Source organism: Papaver somniferum, chromosome 9, assembly GCF_003573695.1.
Source record: "Papaver somniferum cultivar HN1 chromosome 9, ASM357369v1, whole genome shotgun sequence".
Taxonomy (NCBI): Eukaryota; Viridiplantae; Streptophyta; class Magnoliopsida; order Ranunculales; family Papaveraceae; genus Papaver; species Papaver somniferum.
The window spans coordinates 21465507-21486493 of NC_039366.1; the positions used below are offsets into that span (position 1 = coordinate 21465507).

Below are 20987 nucleotides of genomic sequence, written 5' to 3' on the forward strand. Positions count from 1 at the left end.
TATTTCATTTCCGCCACCTCCACAACAACTTTCGACTGATAAGAGAACAGTTATGTCCTTCAATCCTTCATGCAAGTTTCAATTCTATTTCTTTCCTTACATGTATGAGAAATAATGGATCACCTTCCTTTTAACCTGATGGTTCCATTTATAATATCATACTATAAGGGAAAAATAGAATTGGGAGAAATTAGGGAAGGAAAGATTCGATAGATTATAAGATAATTAAAGGGGTTTTTAATAGCTTGATGCTTCTGTTGTAAATTGTACAACAATCGGTGATACGACGATAAAGAAGCAATCCAAGTAAGTTATATACTGGTCGATTTAGTTATTTTTTGATTTATGATGTTTTTGAGATGTAATTATTGTAATTGATTCGTGGATGGTGTTGTTTTTTCTAGATGGGGTTTTGTTTGTGAAACCGTAAAGGATGGGATTTATGAGTTTTCTTTCTTGTTCCTGTTTGTTTAATTTTGTAGTTGATTAGTTGAGTTTGCAGTCGGTGACCTTAAGTATTCGTATTTGAATGTATGGATAATCCTATGGCTACTGTAAGATGGATTGCACCAAAAATAATCGAGTACATGAAGGACCACATTTGAACCATGCCATACTATTCAGAGAAGAAGGACAAGAGTATAGAGAAGCTACTTGATGATGCGCAACACAGAAAATTATATATACAACTGACTTACCAATGGAGCTCAGTGATCTTGGGTATAAAGACTTATGGATCAAAATATCAGGTTTGTAGGGAATTTGAGAGCAGCAAAAGATGATTCCTTGACGGACAACACCATTACCAGATCCTTCCCATCAAGTGTTCGACATAAGTATGGTTCAGTGGGTGTTTTCAACATGTTAGAAAGAATTCATAGGTCAGAGAGACACTGTAAATTTGATAAGAGTTTGGTGGGATTCTGAATTGTTCTGTTGCCGAGAAAATAGGGAAGAACCTTGCTTGTTTCCATGTATTTTAGTGATGAACGGAGGAGATCGAGGGCCATGACAGGACTGAGGTTGAAACTGTTCCCGTTGATTGAGACAGTAACCACGCAGATGCTTCAATCTAGACCGTATATTCAAAATTTTAAACGGAATTTTATAATGACAAATGTGTAAATTAATTTGCTAACGGAAGTTAACGGACTTTAACAGTTTGACCCTTTGACTAACGGGTCTACGACCCAAATACTATAACGGACAAACTCAGGACCCAAACACTAAATAGGACCAAAATTTACAATCCAAACACTAATTAACTCAAAAAAGAGAAAATAAATATAAAGATTAATGAAAGAATTTTAGGAGTAAACTAATTTATCTTAAGAAAATACGAGCCCATTGTATGAATTCCAAAATCATTAATGGAATCAGGAAATACATACGAAAGAGATATTAACACAAGCATTAAAGAATTTAGAAGAAATTTTAAAAAATGAAACAGATTTTATCAAAAATGAATATAAAAACCGATTTTTTAAATGAGTTAACTCATCAATCGCCCGATTTACACAAGACCTCTCTCTTCACTTCAGTCATCACGGTGTCAGAAACCGGAGGTAAACTGTGATGTGATTTAGTTAAGATAACACAGTATCTATTTATGGCTCCATGCGTCATCGCAGGCTAGACACTAGTTAGCAATTCGGTGTATGGGAAACGTACGGAACGACATACGTACGCGTGTTATTCGTTTTGGCGGAAGATAAATTGGGTCCACTATTCGGTCAACCAATTCTAATTTGGGGATAATTCGGAACGACATACGTACGTGTATAATTCGTTTTAGATATTTGAATACGGGAGAGAAAATTCGTCCCATATATAATATTAAATTCATAGGTATTCTTAATTTTACGTAGGATGAAACGAATTCTATGATTTAAATGGTTATATAGTAAATATATAAATTCCACTCAAACATTTTTCTAGTATAAACTCATATAAAAATCATCCGAATTGAATGTCCCGTATAGATAAAATTCGGATTCGGAACTATTAGTGAATAGTTCGCCGAATCCCTAACTAGGGGCTAGACCGAGCTGCAAATGTTATTTCAACTCTAGCTTCGTGACAACCTCGTGTCACTAAATCATTTTTGTTTCCATGTAAAAAGAAAAGTCAAGGATAAGTACCTACTTCTTTCTTTTAGTCCCGTAAAGTCAAAAATCAAATATTGCGGGCTGCTACGTATGAACATTTGAATTGCTAAGAGCATATCCAAGACTCCGCTCAACTCCTGTAGCCTATTTATACCTTGATGAGATACACTAACAGATCACCAAATCAAGAAAGAAATTAGTAGTGAGATGCTAATTAATTAAGAACAGATAGATCAAAATGGTATCAAAATGCGACTCACGTATGTTTTCTATTCTTTCAATTTATGTACTTCTGTTTAGTAAGTAATGAATAAAATCATGAGACTCATGAATTCATGTAGGATGATGATATTGAAGCCTGACCAAATTGGTGTACAGGTATAATAGTAAGAGCATGGCCTGAGTTAATTGGATACAATGGGGAGGCTGCAGCAAGAATAATTGAAAGACAGATTCTTAACGTGAACGCCGTTGTGTTGCTAGATGGAACCGATATAACCAAGGGGTACTACAAATGCAATGACGTCTTGGTCTGGGTCGATGAGGCCGGAAAGGTTATCCGGACACCTACTACTGGGTAGTAGTAGTACTACATGATCGATGAATTCATGCATATACATGGCAGCGTGCATTGTTCTAATGAAGTATTTACTTGGATCGTCCACTACTATTAAAATTTTAAATAAAGGATGATGTATTATGTTTGTGGTTTGTCTTACTTTAGTTTTGAAAGCAGATTACTAAGATATACTAATAATTAAAGAAAACGGTCAAACGGATAGCTTAACAGTAACTTGTTGAACATAGGGTTCTTAAACTTGCAGGATCTCTGACTTTGAGACCATTTTGTTGGTTAGATCAATATCCAATTCAGACCCTTACAGTATACGTTTTCATGCATTATCCTTGTCCTTGGTCCTTGCACATGTAAACTTGCAGTCCCCATACTTTACTAAATCAGCTTTGAATTACTACCGGTGCGTACTACGTATTAAATTTTTCACTTTACCAACTACTTTTTTTCAACCACTTGAAAGCACATTCATTCACATTTAAGTAGATCTCATTTCCCACTTCCTTCACCTCTCCATCCCAAGTCCAGCTACTTATATTTAATGTGATAATCCGTAAGCATACACAGCTTAGTCATTGGCTCTAATTAGGCTTTGCTTTTCCTCATAATAATAGTAATCCTTAATGAATTGGCCAACAAACTAGAAATTACTTTTGCATTGGTGGGATTAAGTGGCAGGGCCTAATACTCTGACATTGACTCACCCATTTATATGTGTCAAGTGCCAATCAATTTATTCATGAATGCACCTCCAAGAGACAGTTGTGAGTCTTTCATTCATCATGACCGCAAATTTAATGTACGTATATAAATACACCAGTTAGTCAGTACTGATAACCATTCTTTTACCAAGTAATGGCTTCTTCTACTGCAGTCACTCTCATCTTCTTCTTCTTCTTTATCTTTTTCATATCATCATCATCAACATTTGCCAGTACTACTGTTACAGGTAGCCGATTTTCAAAGATATACGCATTCGGAGATTCTTACACCGATACCGGAAACACGAAATCAGGGCCTGATGGACCAGCTGGTTTCAACCATGTATCAAGTCCACCATATGGAATGACATTTTTTCGTAGACCAACTAATCGTTATTCTGATGGTCGACTAGTTATCGATTTTGTCACCGAGTTTCTTTCTCTGCCGTATTTAACACCTTATTTAAACCGTGATAAATCCGATTCATCTCATGGTATTAACTTTGCAGTTGCCGGATCTACTGCTACTGATCAGAGTTTCTTTGTTAAGCAAAATGTCACTTTTTATGTTCCAAATGCTTCCATAAATGTTCAACTTGGTTGGTTCAAGATGTTTTTGGAAAGTCATGGATGCCATAATAATAAAATGGCCATGTCTAAGGAATGCACCGGTTTGATGGAGAATGCATTGTTTTGGGTTGGTGAGATTGGAGCTAACGATTACGCGTATACCTTCGGTTCTTCTGTTACCAGAGAAACCATTCAACAACTTGCTGTTAGCCGAGTAACCGGAGTTCTAAAGGTAAATGATCAGTAATTTATGTTTGTTGATTGATTTTTTGTGAATGTGCACTGAGTGCTGTTTTTTTTTTCTTTTATTTTATTAGGAATTGCTAGAAATGGGTGCTAAAAATCTAGTGGTGGAAGGTTTGCCACCAACAGGATGTTTGCCTTTAGCGTTGACACTGGCACCGACAGACGACAGAGATGATATAGGCTGTGTGGGCAGTGCAAACAAGCAATCCTACAACCACAACACACAGCTCCAGGCAAATCTTGCATATCTGAAAAAGCAATACCCACAATCCATGATATCTTATGCTGATTACTTTGCAGCTTATCGAGCTGTCATGAAGAACACAAACAAGTATGGGTTTAAGGAACCATTCAAATGCTGTTGTGGATCAGGTGCTGAACCTTATAATTTTGATTTGTTTGTACCATGTGGATCACCATCTGCATCAAAAGCTTGTAAACACCCATCTCAGCGTATCAATTGGGATGGTGTTCATTTAACTGAAGGCATGTATAAGTTGGTGGCTGAAATGTTCATCCATGGTGGATATATGCGTCCATCAATCTTTTGATAGATTATAGGAGGTAGCAAATTCCTACAAAGATATATACTAGCTAGTGCTCTGTTTCTGTTAAGGGCTTAAAGAATTAAATCCATTTTGATGCTAAAAAAAAACAAACAAAGTTGATTATTCATTGATTACGTGTGCTTTATATTACAGATAATTACTGACAGTAAGAATTAAAGAGATGCCGTAAATAACACAAAAACGATATTTACTGACATTTTAAGCAACTAGAAATCAAGTGGAAGACTAGTTAAGAAAGCTAAGCCCTGAGGGGATGTGGATTTTCCGAACAAGGAACACCACTTAGGCAACTTAATAAGAACTCTTTCAGCTTTAGGTGTCCATCTATCCACATCAGTTCGTAGTTTCAACAGAGGACTTTTGCGATCCCCTTTGGTTTGAGTTGACCGTGTAGAATTATGGGACCAAAAGAGAGTAAAATCAAACTTCGTAGGAGAATTCTTCCCTCCTGAGAACTGAATGATGTGCCAGCCATCAACACCTCCACTGTTGCCAATCTGAACCAACTCTTTTGAATTTGCTGATAACAAATGAAAAGAGAAGAATCAGTTTTTTCTTCTGTTTCTTCAATTAGATTGCTATATGTATATACCTTCATGTTTTTCGGGAAAATAATATGGTAAAGCTTAGGTTTGCCTTTATTAGCGCTACACACGAACTAGAACTTCGAAAAAGATTTTCACAGAGAAGTTATGCTTACCTTCAATTTTGAAGTCATCAATTTCCTTGGTATTGATTGCAAGAATCCATCGTGTAGACAATTTTGTATCGATTGAAACCTCTGTTACAGTCTCATCTTTCACCCTATCGTTTTTAGCTTTTATTGTGGGGATTTCTGACTCACTCCAACCACTTTCAGTGTCCTTGGAACTCCAGCAACCATAGTTGACGGTAAAAGCAACAAAATCAGTCACCTTATCTTTTCCACAAACAAATCCCTCATCATTTAGATGTTCAAGTTCCTTGACCAACTTGCCAGGAGTCTGAGAAAACATGGAAATATACGAGTTCTGTGGGGGGGTATCTCCATGTGTTCCCGTTGACTCCACAACATGCACTACCTGTAAATTATATGATATTAGTACGCCAATGGCAAATTTCAAGTTGGTTCCCCAATTTTGCTTATTAACGAACCTCGTGCAGCAAAGGGAAAGAATGCCAGTATGCAACTCACAAAATGGACGTACTTAACCAACAGGACTACACTTAATCAATCACTATGGGTTTTTAGAAGTTAAATCCCGAGACCCCAAAGAATACTTACATTAACAGTTCGAGCAACATCTTCAGAAAATGGAGGAATGGTACCAGACAAAACCCCAGCGAGTGTGAGGCCAAATAGAGCAAATGATGCAAATACTACCGACCTTTTTGGACCTACATAAATGGATTGTATACGTAGGATGAGTTACATCAAGCAATTATGAAGGATAACTAGTCCAAATCCACTTTCTAAGTAAAGAAACAAAAACACGTAATTAAGATGATTAATAATGAAGTGCATGTTGAAATTATTAGAGGATAGCCACTGCAACAAAAAGATGCAACTGAGACGAAATACAGACCTGAAAGGTGAAAATATGAAAGAAGATACACTAGAGTTAGGCAGACAACTGTTGCAACAAAGACCGCAACCATTACATTTCCTAACCACTCAGGTGTGTTGCCAGGGTTCCTGCACAGCAATGTGAAACATGCTTTAGTACGTATATCTTAGTAGCACCTAGATTAAGGAAGGGATCTCTGAAATGAACTTCAGAATAAATTGTCTCTAGAATTCATTTTGTCTTCATATGCTATAAGCATGTAAGATACCTTACCTTTCCAGTCGAACTATCATCCCAGTTATTGTCCCTGTCAACCGAATAAACGTTCCAGAAGAAATTAAAACCGGCAGAGCCGAACCCAGCACCAAGGTTGCAATTTTTAAAGGCTTCGGGGATCGTGCTTTAGTTAATGTTGCTTCAAGGAAGCCAACTATAAATTCCAGACAAGATAATTCGGTTAATTATAACACGTGATATACGATGATGCTAAACCAAACAAGTGGCTTAAGAAAAATGGAGAAATGACTTACATGCAAAAGCAGGAGAGACTAACCAAAGAAACGCGATATAGGAAGATCCAATTTTATAAAAGTTTCCTGCCATCAGAATAAGAAGCCACTGCAGGAATCCAGATTTATATATCCATCTCTCGGCTTCTAAATTAATTCTATCAGCTTGAACAACAGATGATGTATTCTTCTCTCTCTTTGTAGAAGCATTCTTTAAAAACTTAACAAGCAAAAGATACCCGATATGTTGACCAGTTAGTGCCCCAAGAACAGCTGGTGCAGCAAACAAACCAATAACTACCCAGGGGTTGGCAATGTAGGGTGCTGGTGATGAACAGATAAGAGGTAGAACAAACGCGACAAGAAGAGAAAAGCTCAGTGAGAATACCCACATGAGAAGAACACTTAATAATGATAATCCCAGAGATCCAGCAGCGGGATAACCACCCATAGATACAGATGTTGCCCATATTAGAATTGACTGCAATACCACTGAATTTTGTAGCATAGTTGCTAGACGTTGACGGTACACAACCATGTACGAACCCTGTGAAGTTAAAAGTCACACTTTACGTCATATAAAGTAGGATGATTTTATTTTAATAACATTCATAGGAGAAAAGGTCTGAAATGTCAACACAGTTTTAGTAGTTGTAATACCAGAATGTCAAAAAATACAGCCTGATCTTCCCTTGTATCTTTCCCAATTTTCACAGTCTTCTCTTTTGGAATATTAGATGACCCAGCAGTCTCAAGTAGAAAGGCAAGCATATTCTCCCCAAGGTGTTGAAGGGAACCAGGTCTGAGAAGCTCTATTTTGTCATTCTGCATTTTAGAAACATTTGGTATATGATCTTGAACTTAGAACGCATAATAAATTAAAATTACAGGTTTTTCTTTCCAGAGAATCATATTATCAGTTTTTGGGTAAAAATAGTAAAAGAAAATACAGCTCATTATTCAGCTTCCAGACGCATAAAGTTTTGATGCTCAGACTTATCAGCAGATAAGAACCAGGAAACTGGTAAAAGCACTGATATGCAGAGACAACCAACCACTAGAACAACAAACCTTAGTATGGTATACAGCACCATTATCTGTGAATGCAAAATCGAGCCCAGGGAGACCAGCAACTTCTTGGTAGATTTGGAAGTCTGTTGAAGACTTAATCACCCCAGAATTAAAGAGATCCTGCAGCATTATAGAACTTGGGTGAACTGATACTCCTAAACAAAGAATTTATTCGACAACAATGGATATGATTTCTTAGTGCTATATATATTGAATTTTTGAATTTTTGAACATAAATAATAGTAAAACTTATAAATTGCTTGGGTTTGTAGGACTTTGGAGAGAATGATAGGTGAAGAAGATAAGAAATGGAACAGAAACCATCACTAACCTGTGCAATGATTTGTGCAGCTGGATACTTGGCTACCTTGGCAAAGCTTTCAATAGCCCATGGATCAGGACCAGTCTGTTATCATGCTTAGGATTAATCTCAGTAAGAAAGAGGGTAGACAAAACGATCAAAACACAAAAAGTACATAGGAGATAGATGAGTCATGGTTAGCCTCAATTAAACTTTTTACGACTGCTACTTGACTTTACAGATAGTAGCAGATCGTATAGTTAACTATATGTGTAAGACTACCACCTAATCCCTCCAAAACTAGAAATGGTTGAACCTGAAATATGCTGGATTTCCCTCCAATTCCCATGGCCTCCAAGTCAACAGCCAAACGAATGCTACTACTCCAAGGATGCTGCACATAAATTCGATTGTTAGAAACTAAGTATCCTTCAAGGATCAGTGATGAACCCACACTTCGTTCTTAATAAGGTATACAATGAGTATCGCTAATTCTGGACAGAAATCAGATGTATGATCTTAACAAGTCAGAGTGTTGCGCAATTTCCACCAGAAAATGTTTTGTAAAATGTTTATCAAAGTCTACGACTAGATGTCATTCCTTATGACCTATCTTCAAAACGATATTTTTACATGAGTTTGATGTTCCAAACCTGAGTTATAAAGCTATGAGCACCATTAAGGCCCTCTTCCTCCCCGGTGTTGAACAGAAATATAATAGCATTCTTAAATCCACCCCATTGAGAAACTCCTCGAGCAAGCTCCAACATAACACCCACACAGGAACTGCAGTCCCCAGCTCCTCCCCTAAAAATACACTCAAATTACAATGTCCATTATATTTCATAATGGTCGCATAACAAACAAAAAAAACTATCGTATTTGATAAAAATCAACTACAACCCGCAAGTCCGAAAAGAGTAAAAGAGCAAAACATACGTTGAGTAAACAGTGTCGATATGCGAAGAAACCAAAATCGCGTTTTCTTCTGCTTCAGATGAATACTTAGGCAAGATTCTCACCACTACATGTTTCAAATCTGCATACACAAGTGTTCTCCCTATGAACAATCCTTTTTTAAGATCATTATTTGAACCAGATTCTACGTGGAACAAATCCACTTGCACTTCAACCTCCCAATGAGCCAACTTCTTAATCTTTTCTGTTTCTGCCAAAACATACTGTATACATATAGAAAATCAAAATCATCAAAAAAAACAAAAACCCCATTACTGAATTCAAACTCAAAAACCAATTCAACCAGCAATCAACTCATTCAAAACATTGAACTAAACCAATAAAACTTATACTATTCTCTCATAATTGACTTAAAAATTTTAAGCAAAATTAGGTTAAACAAAAACAAGCACATCACATAATTTTAAAACTGAATGAACTAACAATAATACTGAAATCAACGATAGCCTTAGTGCCATTACCTGTAGAGCAAGATCAAGAGCATCAGAACCAACAGGATGAGGACCAAAATCAGCTAAAGACTTTAAATGTTTGATTGCCAGTTCTTCAGAAAACCCTCTTTTACCAGCTTGTTTAAGACTAAGTGGTCTAGGTAATACATCAAATTGATAATGATGAACTGCCCATGAACTATATATGAATACACAGAGCAATGATATCCATACAAGTGATGATCTTTTGTATGGAAGACTTTCTGTTTTCGATTTAACTTTAATCTTATCATCGATGCTTTTTGATGGTAAATCAGCGTTCTCTTTGCTTTCAGTTGATGTTTTTGATGAAGAATTGGGTTTTTTTCGAGGAGCCATTGTTGGATTTTGGAACCTAAGAACTCGACTGTTTTTAGTATTATTAAACTGGTCGAACTTGAAGAATTGATGTAGTACTCCTGAAAGTGTTGTTGGATTCGGATTGAGTCAAATAACTGACTTGGGAAAGAGTGATGTCACTGACGCATGATAAACGAGGGTGGAAATAACGGACTAACAGTAATAGGGAGGGTGTTATTCGCAGTTTAGAAGTTGTTATGGGGTGATGTCAACTGGGTTTGATTTTTCAATTATTTCATATTTTCTAGAACCTGATTAATTTGTGTTAATAAATCTAATTAGCAAAACTAGTCAAGTGTTGTACATTCGATTAATAATTTGATTTAACTTTTAAGATCAATGAAGGGCATATGCCCCTCTCACGTTTTAATTTTCAAGGCACGATTTCATCATTTCCTAGTCGTAGGTAAGATTTACGGCTATATATCAAAATTATGATCTTTCTTGATGACAACACTATCTACATCTAGAAATTGTCTGATGAGAATTTTATATTTTTCAGAATTACTTGGATCTAGGAATTCATCATTTTCGAGCCGTGAACAACAAACTACGCTGGGAAACGATGAATTCCTAGTCGTAATAGGTTTGTACTTTGTGTGAAAATGAGTAATATACTTTTGGAATTTCAGATCTACATACAGCTACACCTAGTAATAAAACATAAGCCAACTAAAAATTCATCATTTTTCATCCGTAAACAACAAAAAATTATGGCAGTGACTAAATGCAACCCTCATTCAGCTAAATACAACCCTCTCTGTAAAAGCTGAAATATTTGTGAACCTAACTAATGTAGGTGTACAAAACCCGCGTTTCTTATCATCATCCCTATTTTTCTTCTATCATATTATTCAGAACAGAATTCACAACCATGATTTGCTTCAAAAAAGGAAAAAAAGTTTTGAATATTCATGGCTAATGGGTCAACGATAATATCGTACTGAGTTGGTGACTAGAAAGAAACCAGATGATGCCATAACCATCAAATCTCTTCCGGTCACTACAAATGAAATTCAATTTTGACAAATTGAAATTATTTAATACTACCTCCGTCCCTAATTAGATGACTTAGTTAAAATTTACTAGTAAATTTAGAAATAATTTATCTCTTAAACTATAAAACGGATTTTCGTAAAATTTGTATCATCGGAAAGCATTTTAAAACACCTATCTGATGAATATAAATATGACTATTAAATTTTACATATTTCTTATAATAATACTAATTTATCACTCCACTTATTTATGGTGTAGGTCATCTAATTAGGGACGGAGGGAGTATGATTTCTATAAGATCAATGAACCGAATTATTATTGCTTCAAAAAAATAAAGATCAAATGGGAAATAACATCAATCTGATGTCTATAAGAAAAGCTCTTAATTTTATCATAACAATTGCACCAAATAAAATATAAAGTAAGATTTGTTGGAGTAATTTCATTAGGGTTTCAGTCGGTTTTGGTTTCTTGTCCTTTAAATGAAATTTGTTTTTATAGCTTGAAGTAGATGAAAAAGTAGTTGTGGGTTATTCCAAATGAATCCATCAGTGAATCAATAATCCGATCTTAAACATTTATAATTAGCTACCTCAAAAAAGAAAAGAAAAACACGATGAGGAGACGAAGAGAGTCCGCCATTAATAAACACAAGTCTAACGGTAGGTTTTATTACCTACACAACTAAGGTTAATAAATATTTTGTTTTTGGCTTAAGGGTTGTATATATTCAAAATCAAGGTTGTATTTAGTCACTGCCAAAATTATTAGCATAGGCTGGAAATGATGAATTCCTAGTCGTAGGTGAACTACTTAAGGTTAGGAACATATGAACTGTTGGACATTGAGAGTGTTTAAGACTAATATTTCAGTTATTCATACCCGTAAATAGTTCCTGAAACTGAAATCGAATACTAATCTGATCATTCTAACCTATTTAAGCAATCAAAAAGAACAACAAAGAATCGTGAGTTCGTCGATTCTTACCTGATAGAAGTTGTGGATTGAAAATTATTAATTTAGGAGTCTATCATTGTATATTTTGAGTTTATCATCTTTAACATGAGTTACGAAGGAAAAGAGGAATAGATTTAGTTTTTTGGATGTAGGTTTATTTGTAGAGTAAGGATATTTTTTAACTTTTTCTACATATTAAATCCCCTATCCACATTTAGGACAAATGTTATGCATCCCTAAGCCCAATCTCTGCAGCCCCGATAATGTAGCTTATTTTGTTATTTATAAACTAATCAAGTTCATTATAAAGAGGGTCTAATAAAAAATTTGATGGGGTCCTAGCAACAAGATGGGCTCCTACTCCTTTTTGTATAACTATCCCTAATCTATGGAAAAAAAAATACACTTCTTAGCACTAATATCGACCCTAGACAAGTAATTATGAAATCTCTTCAAAAAATTCACCATGTCGTCCCCATGATCACCAAATGTCGTGAAATCCAAATAAACAAAACCATATTCTTGATCCAAACATTTCTCGAGGTATTTCTTGTGTTTCTGAGTAATGGCATTGCTCAAATATACCCCTGGTTGGAAAGTGCGAACACCACCCCCTGTGAATGATGAGATCTCAGTAACGTCCATACACACATCAACACCATTGTCCCAGTTGTAGACTAGGATGTCAGCATGGCTTAATCCACCACTGTCATTAGTCATGAATCCTTAAATCGACTTCTTTACCATCTGGAATGCCTGCCCGAAAACACATATTAGCAATAGTGTCACGGACGAGATCATGTCGCAATTTGAGGCCTACCTCATGTGAACAATGCAAAGAATGATCCCCGTAGCAGTCTATGTCCCTTTTATAGAAAACACAACGGCTATTTTCGGTGAATAAAGGGATACCCAGCCTATAACTTAAAACGGCACGAAACTATCGTGCACCTACCCTCTGGTTGAGATCTTCAATAGGTAATGCCATAAGAAAATTTTGAGAATGAGTGGTCTTGTTACATTACCAGATAGCATTATCCCGTGCAGACATAGAGAAATCAATAGTCATTTCCTTCATAAAAATGTCAAAATATTTTGCCTCCAAGGTCCTCGCTGGATGGGAGGTAGTAAGATCGACGTCTACAACAGGACCAAAAACACTAGAGACAACTCTATGGAACGTTGCATACCAAGTCCAGGCCCTTGCAAAGAGTGTTGCGAAAAATGGTTGACTGGAGCGGTTGAGACTGAATATAGGAGGCCAAACAACAATAATGAACTGCATTGGACATAAATATAAACCAAACCCACCATATCTAAGAGGAAGAGAAGTTATATGTTGTTGTAACTAACCAAAACCAGACCCATCATTAGTGACAATATGACGAAAATGTTGTGACAGATGAGAATCAAAAACAACTTGCGATTCGGATAAAAATTCAGGCATGGTAGTCCTCATGGATAAATAAAGCTTAGACACTCCCGCACAGCTTCTTAGAAGATGTAACTTGCGTTGTGATCATCCAACTTCTTCACAGCATCCATCAAATAAATAGTATTAAGCACTATGGACTTAACCAAGCTATAACAACAGTCAGTCAAAACTTATGAAAAAGTGGGGGTACAACAACCACACCCAAAATTTCGCTTAGCAATCTGTATGGACAAACTCCAATATACTTTCTAGAGAATCAACTAGACAGTCAGACTCAATCTAGATAAAAAGTATATCAAAGAGTTTATATCTCAATCTCTCGATTTGATATATATACTCAAGCAAATAGAAATCTGCGAGTCTTTATCAAATATTAGAGAGATAATTTGGATGGTACCAAAGACCCATATCCAAGTATCAATCAATTTAAATCAACAACCAAAAGGTCGGATATTCTAATTGATTGAACAACGCACAACCTGTGATATTTCAATTATATAACAAAATATAATGCGAAAAAAAATGACACGGACACCAGAATTTTGTTAACGAGGAAACCGCAAGTGCAGAAAAACCCCTGGACCTAGTCCAGATTGAACACACACTGTATTAAGCCGCTACATACACTATCATACTCCAAACTAACTTCAGTGTGGACTGTAGTTGAACCCCAATCAATCTTACACTGATCCAAGGTACAGTTATGCTCCTACGTCTCTTATCCCAGCAGGATGCTACGTACTTGATTCCCTTAGCTGATCTCACCCACAACTAAGAGTTGCTACGATCCAAAGTCGAAGACTTTAATAAACAAATATGTATCACACAAAAAAGTCTACGGTAATAGATAAATCTGTCTCCCACGAATATACCTACGAATTTTGTTCCGTCTTTTGATAAATCAAGGTAAACAGGAACCAATTGATAAACCAGACTTATATTCCCGAAGAACAACCTAGTATTATCAATCACCTCACAATAATCCTAATCGACGCAGCGAAAAAAGATATTGTGGAATCACAAATGATGAGACGAAGTGTTTGTGATTACTTTTCTATCTTGCCTATCGGAGATATAAATCTCGACCCAATTATTAAAATTGTACTCGTAACGATAGAAGATGCAAGATCAGGTCACACAACTATAAGAAAAGTAGTATCAGTCTGGCTTCACAATCCAATGAAGTCTTTAAGTCGTTAACCTGGTTTTAGAAGAAGAAACCAAAGGTTAAAGGAGAATCGACTCTAGCTATGCAACTAGTATCACACGTAAGGTGTGGGGATTAAGTTTCTCAGTTGCTAGAGTTCTCCTTTATATAGTCTTTCAAATCAGGGTTTGCAATCAATGTTAGCTTGGTAATAAAGCATTCAATATTCACCGTTAGATGAAAACCTGATTAGATTCAAGCTAATATTTCTCAACCGTTGGATCGAAAACTTAGCTTGTTACACACAAATGAAATGTCCAATTTTTGGTTTATGTAGCCGTTCCCAAACATTAACATTTGTTGGTTCAACAATAGTTAACCAAATGGTTAGCCATATGATCACTTACATATCCACCATATTCTTCTTCACCATAACTAGTTCAAATGACTCAAATGAACTAGTTAGAGAGTTGTTCAATTGCTTAAATCTTATGTAACTACACAAGACACAATCGAAGCAAAAACGGTTTGATTCACTCGAATCGGTTCATGAACTTTATAGCCACGGTTTGGAAAAGCATTCCTTAGTTTATATAAACATGAGTTCAAGAACAACCGATTTTAGATATAACCTGCTCAAGTTCGCGGCCTGGTTCGCGGACTTAAGCTCACGGAAGGATTTCACAAACTCCAGCAGAAATTCTCGGGTCGAGAACTTCCGCCAGTTCGCGGACTTGGCTCACGCCATATTCTGTTTCTCTTGATCAACAAAGTTCGCAAACTTTGGTTCAAGGAATAAGGACTTATACATATATGTGTTTCCACAACAATGCTTATATCCTACCAATGGTTATGTAATCTAAACTGTCATTTCAGTCATTGAAACGTTCTCAGAGGACGTTATATAGCCGTTATTCACAGACCATTTTTCGTCAGAGAAATTTCCAAAGTGATTTAAACATAACATGACATTCTTCACTAGGTAAAGATGAATTTGGCTAAAGCGAAGGCTTACCAACACATATTTCGAGAAACATATAGGCGAGTTACACTCTGCTCGAAATAGAAAATGTGTATAATGAAAGTCTATATATCAAAACGACTTTTGTCTCAAGAGTAGGAGATAGAGTAGATAAACTTTTGAGTGACACATAAGTTCAAGTCTCCACATACCTTTTAGTCGATAAAGATCCACCAGTTCCTTGAGTAGTCCTTCGTCTTATATGATGATTGTCATGGAGTCTTGAGCTCAACTACACTTTCTATCCTAGTCCGAGACCTTTAGCTATATAGGATAGAAATCAAGACTTATAGTTTTGATCACTAACATTGACAAACATGCTTGAGATAGCAACGCGTGCGAGTTCGACCGAGCAATGCTCTAACAATCTCCCCCTTTGTCAATTTTAGTGACAAAACTATTAATACATATGGAATACAAAAAATAAATAAATTAACTTTTGTAGCTCCTATTCCACATGCCTAATCTTCAACATTACTCGAAATCTTCGTCACTTCCAAGTACTCCAATGATCCCAAAAGTTGTAAGTTTAGTATCATCGTTGTTGAAAATCCGTAGCTATAACAACAAGAAAACAATAATCCTCAATTATTGTTATACAGTGTCATAGTATCATTACACAACGTCAAAGTCCAATTGTATCACAACTTCAACAACAATACTATGGTGATATGTATCACTCCCCCTTAGTCAATACTCCATCTCACATGGAAACCACTCCCCCTTACATAATGATCCGAAAACCATATGTATTTGTAGTGTGAACTACATATTAATTCTCCCCTTTTTTGTCAATATAATTGGCAAAGGTACAAGAACGAGATCCTAATGAAATTTCCGAAAGAGACATTTCTTGACCAAAAGAAAGCAAAAGTATATCATCTTATTTAGATGCAATCATAGAGCCGAAGCTAAATGCATTCATCAAGGAGTTTTCAAAGATACAAGATAACCCCTATAATATTTCACAGCCGCACTCCCCACAAAAATTTGGCTATTAAGCACAAGTTCAAAAGAACTCTCCCCCATAAAATGTCATTCTCGAGAGAACAACCAGAGCGACCTTAATTTCGAAGGAAAAGAATGATTTCTTTGGACATAACAAATCACATACAAGTATGAATTTGAATCCAAAATATTCAATTAAACTAACTACAAGAGAACCCATGATTAATTTAATCGACAAATGCTCAACATAAGTGAACTTATGGAGATTTAAAAACATACAATTAGATTAATCACAAGAGAACCCATAATTAATCTAATCGAAATGCACAACCAAACTAATCACAAAAGTAATCAATTTAATTGGTCGTGCTCGACATAAGAAAACTTACGGAGCAACAACTAAAAAACCAAACAAAATGATTAATTTAGTTGAACATGCTCGACGTAAAGTACCTTACGGAACAACAACATAGCTAATCATGAAAATAATCAACTTGGTCGTTCAATGCTCAACATAAGATACTTTACGGAGTCTCACAGTAATACATATAATATGGATCAGGGAAGATCAATTACTGCGGAATACACAAGGATTCATTCTATTTTCCATCACTATTTTCATAACGATATTTAATAGACATAATCCTTGCAAACAAAAGATTTTAACCTATCTTCCATCAACAATTGACATAATAGGCTTAACTTTTGTATTTGTCAAAAGCTTATTCATTCTTTTATCAATACATGCATATCGACATACGAAAGACTTTACTTTTGACAAGGTATGGGATATTCATAGTTCACGGACGCAAACACACATATCCCATAACATTGCAATATATAAAACCATAAAGATTAATACCGCAAAAATCATCTTCCAAACAAATTTAGAATTTAAACCAATAAATCTAAAAACATGTAGATGAAAGCGTTGAACATAGCTATGTGTAATCACAATAATGGATATTCCAAACTCTAGTTATTCTTCTAATAAAAACAAGAAAATAGAAGATTTACTATAGAAATAAAAGAAATCAACAAGCTATGGAACAAAAGCAGACTCCAGTGCCATGGCCGAACACGAACTAAGGTCAAATAGACGGTTCAGGATCCTCACGAGTCTTGGTGTCTTTGAGCTTGTGATTAGCAGCATCCATTGCATCTTCAGAGAAGAGTTTCTCTTTGTGAAGATCATTGATGTGAGATTTTATGAGACCAAGGTCAGATGAAACCTTTTTCAACTCAGTTTTCAACACATCAAGACTTTTCAGAGTGTCAACGAGCTGCAGTTTTGCTTCCTTAAAATACTTAAGAAAGTCATGGACCACTTCAGCGGAAATCATATCATCCTTCTCAACATTCTCATGAGTATATGCATAGTAACACGAGACATTGGGATGATTTTCATCTACAAGGATCATTTTCTTCCTCCCTTCGGATTCAAAACCAATACCTTTATCAAGAAATCCTTTAGCAAAATCACACGATTGTGAAGAGGATGACATTCTTGATGAACCAAAATAACCTAGAGTACGCAAACGTGACTCAGAGGTTTGGTATTTATATGGTTTCTTAGGGAAGAAGACCTTTAGGGTTTGCAAACGGTTGACTCGTGGTGGTAACCCGTGTACACATACGAATACAACATGGCCCATAAAGAATAAAACAACAAAAGAACTTTTGCTACATGAGAATTCATAAATGGCTCAATAAATTCCTTACCATAGGAATAATTTAGAGCACAAGTATAGCAGAACACAAAGTTGCAAAATAATTTCAAAAAGAGAGAAACGATACAAGACAACATAATACTTCTTAGGCAATATTGTCTGCAAACACTAGTTTAGCTATAAACGATAAAAGGATAGCTCAACTAAGCAGAACACCAAATTGCCATAGTATACCTGATTTTTACACAACTTGCTCAACAGGATTTTCATGAGCAAGTTCTTAACCCTTGTGATTAATTAGCACAAGTATGAGCTCTGAGCTCATTAAAAGAACTGTGTTTATGATCGAGTCTCTTTTTCCTTCTGAATCTAGAAAGAGATCCCTTTTTATGTGAGAAATTATCATAAAACTTACTGTCGTCAAAATACGAGACATAGTTAGAGTTCTTACCAGAAGAATTTTGACTTGAGGAGGATGACAACCTGTCGACAATTTCTTTATATCCTTCAATCATGTCCATCAGGTTATTTCTCATATCATCAATTTTTATTCTTTCTTCTGGAATTTGGTAACATTAAGGGAAATGTTATTTCCATAGGAAACGACATGATCTTTTCTTGGACGATTCTTGTTAAGACTCCTATTCTGCTTTAGAGCATTTGAGGAACTCATTGAATTGACCTTCCTGGTAGCATACACAGGGTAAGTACGAAAACCAACTGGTTTAGACATACGAATGTCAGTTACACCTTTGAGAATTCAGTCTAAGGTGTGTTGAAGTTGAACCAATGAGGTTTTATTCAACCTAGAGTTTCTTTTTTGTTTAACAGAGCCTTCTGCATCACAAAAGAGGCATACTTTCTGATCACAAGTATGATTAGGCAAGGTAGTCTTAACAACCTCGTTAGGGGATTTCTTCCTTCCATGTGATGTGGAACATCCTTGATCAATGGGAAATTCAGACACATTCTTTTTAACAGGAAGGGATTCCAACTTTACTTCTGGAGCTGGAAGGTTTTCAGGCGTAGCGTAAGTGCTTGGTATATTAGACTGCTTAGAGCATCCTTGAATAGAGAGTTTACTCAAGGGATGTTCAATTTCCAAAGCATACCTTTTGAGGCTAGCCTCAAGAGTCATACGTGAAGAATGATCTTCAGTATTTTCTTTGAATTTGCAGTCTCTTATTACACCAAGCAGAACATCGACATGATGTTTTAACCGATTAAATCTATCATCTTGGATTCTAGCAAGATTTAGAATCAAGACACTCTCTTCATCTATTTCCTGTTCATTTAGAGAGATAGAATCTTTTGAGGGGTAATTGGAAATACTCATGTCGGAGCCTGTCTGTCTTGTTGGAACACATGGTTCGTCTATATTCGATATCGAGGAATCTTTCTCTTTAATAGAATTAGACAAGACAGAGCCTTTATTTTTAGTGACGCGTTTATCAGAGATATTATCGTCCATCCTCAAATCGCTACAAACACAGACTTGTAAGGTCTTAAATGTGTTTGCTTGCTCTGATACCAATTGAAAAAGTGGGGGTACAAAAACCACTCCCAAAATTTCGCTTATCAATCTGTATGGACAAACTCCAATATACTTTCTAGAGAATCAACTAGACAGTCGGACTCAATCTAGATAAAAAGTATATCAAAGAGTTTATATCTTAATCTCTCGATTTGATATATACTCAAGCAAATAGAAATCTGCGAGTCTTTATCAAATATTAGAGAGATAACTTGGATGGTACCAAAGACCAATATCCAAGTATCAATCAATTTAAACCAACAACCAAAAGGTCGGATATTCTAATTGATTGAACAACGCACAACCTATGATATTTCAATTATATAACAAAATATAATGCAGAAAAGAAATAACACAGACACCAGAATTTTGTTAACGAGGAAACCGCAAATGAAGAAAAACCCCTGGACCTAGTCCATATTGAACACACACTGTATTAAGCCGCTACAGACACTAGCCTACTCCAAACTAACTTCGTTCTGGACTGTAGTTGAACCCCAATCAATCTCACACTGATCCAAGGTACAGTTATGCTCATACGTCTCTGATCTCAGCAGGATGCTACGTACTTTATTCCCTTAGCTGATCTCACCCACAACTAAGAGTTGCTACGACCCAAAGTCGAAGACTTTAATAAACAAATTTTTATCACATAGAAAAGTCTACGGTAATAGATAAATTCGTCTCCCACGAATATACCTACGAGTTTGTTCCGTCTTTTGATAAATCAAGGTGAACATGAACCAATTGATAAACCAGACTTATATTCCCGAAGAACATCCTAGTATTATCAATCACCTCACAATAATCCTAATCGACGCAACAAAAAAAGATATCGAGGAATCACAAACGATGAGACGAAGTGTTTGTGATTACTTTTCTATCTTGCCTATCAGAGATATAAATCTCGCGCCAATTATTATAATTGTACTCGTAACGATAGAAGATGCAAGATCATATCACACAACTGCAAGAAAAGTAGTATCGGTCTGGCTTCACAATCCCAATGAAGTCTTTAAGTCGTTAACCTGGTTTTAGAAGAAGAAACCAAAGGTTAAAGGAGAATCGACTCTAGATATGCAACTAGTATCACACATAAGGTGTGGGGATTAGGTTTCCCAGTTGCTAGAGTTCTCCTTTATATAGTCTTTCTAATCAGGGTTTGCAATCAACGTTAGCTTGGTAACAAAGCATTCAATATTCACCGTTAGATGAAAACCTGATTAGATTCAAGCTAATATTTCTCAACTGTTGGATCGAAAACTTAGCTTG

At 35.9% G+C, this 20987-nt stretch overlaps 2 protein-coding genes and 1 long non-coding RNA gene across 3 annotated transcripts; 2 read left to right on the forward strand and 1 right to left on the reverse strand.

Annotated features, from left to right (window-relative positions):
• The first annotated feature begins 2296 nt into the window (after window positions 1-2296).
• On the forward strand, window positions 2297-2819 carry LOC113308492. The gene is made up of 2 exons (XR_003339824.1): window positions 2297-2368; window positions 2487-2819. It is a non-coding gene; the product is annotated as an uncharacterized LOC113308492 (long non-coding RNA).
• Window positions 2820-3515: 696 nt separating this feature from the next.
• On the forward strand, window positions 3516-4878 carry LOC113309271 (GDSL esterase/lipase At3g48460-like). Its single transcript, XM_026557694.1, has 2 exons — window positions 3516-4185; window positions 4271-4878. Exons 1-2 carry the CDS (start codon window positions 3538-3540, stop codon window positions 4748-4750), a joined length of 1128 nt encoding a protein of 375 aa, XP_026413479.1. The 5' UTR covers window positions 3516-3537; the 3' UTR covers window positions 4751-4878.
• LOC113309270 (endoplasmic reticulum metallopeptidase 1-like) lies at window positions 4843-10067 on the reverse strand. The gene is made up of 13 exons (XM_026557693.1): window positions 9636-10067; window positions 9136-9377; window positions 8850-9003; window positions 8513-8590; window positions 8227-8301; window positions 7896-8015; window positions 7485-7649; window positions 6846-7371; window positions 6589-6745; window positions 6334-6443; window positions 6033-6145; window positions 5469-5829; window positions 4843-5288 (listed from the first exon to the last, which is right to left on the reverse strand). Exons 1-13 carry the CDS (start codon window positions 9981-9983, stop codon window positions 4975-4977), a joined length of 2763 nt encoding a protein of 920 aa, XP_026413478.1. The 5' UTR covers window positions 9984-10067; the 3' UTR covers window positions 4843-4974.
• Window positions 10068-20987: the final 10920 nt, after the last annotated feature.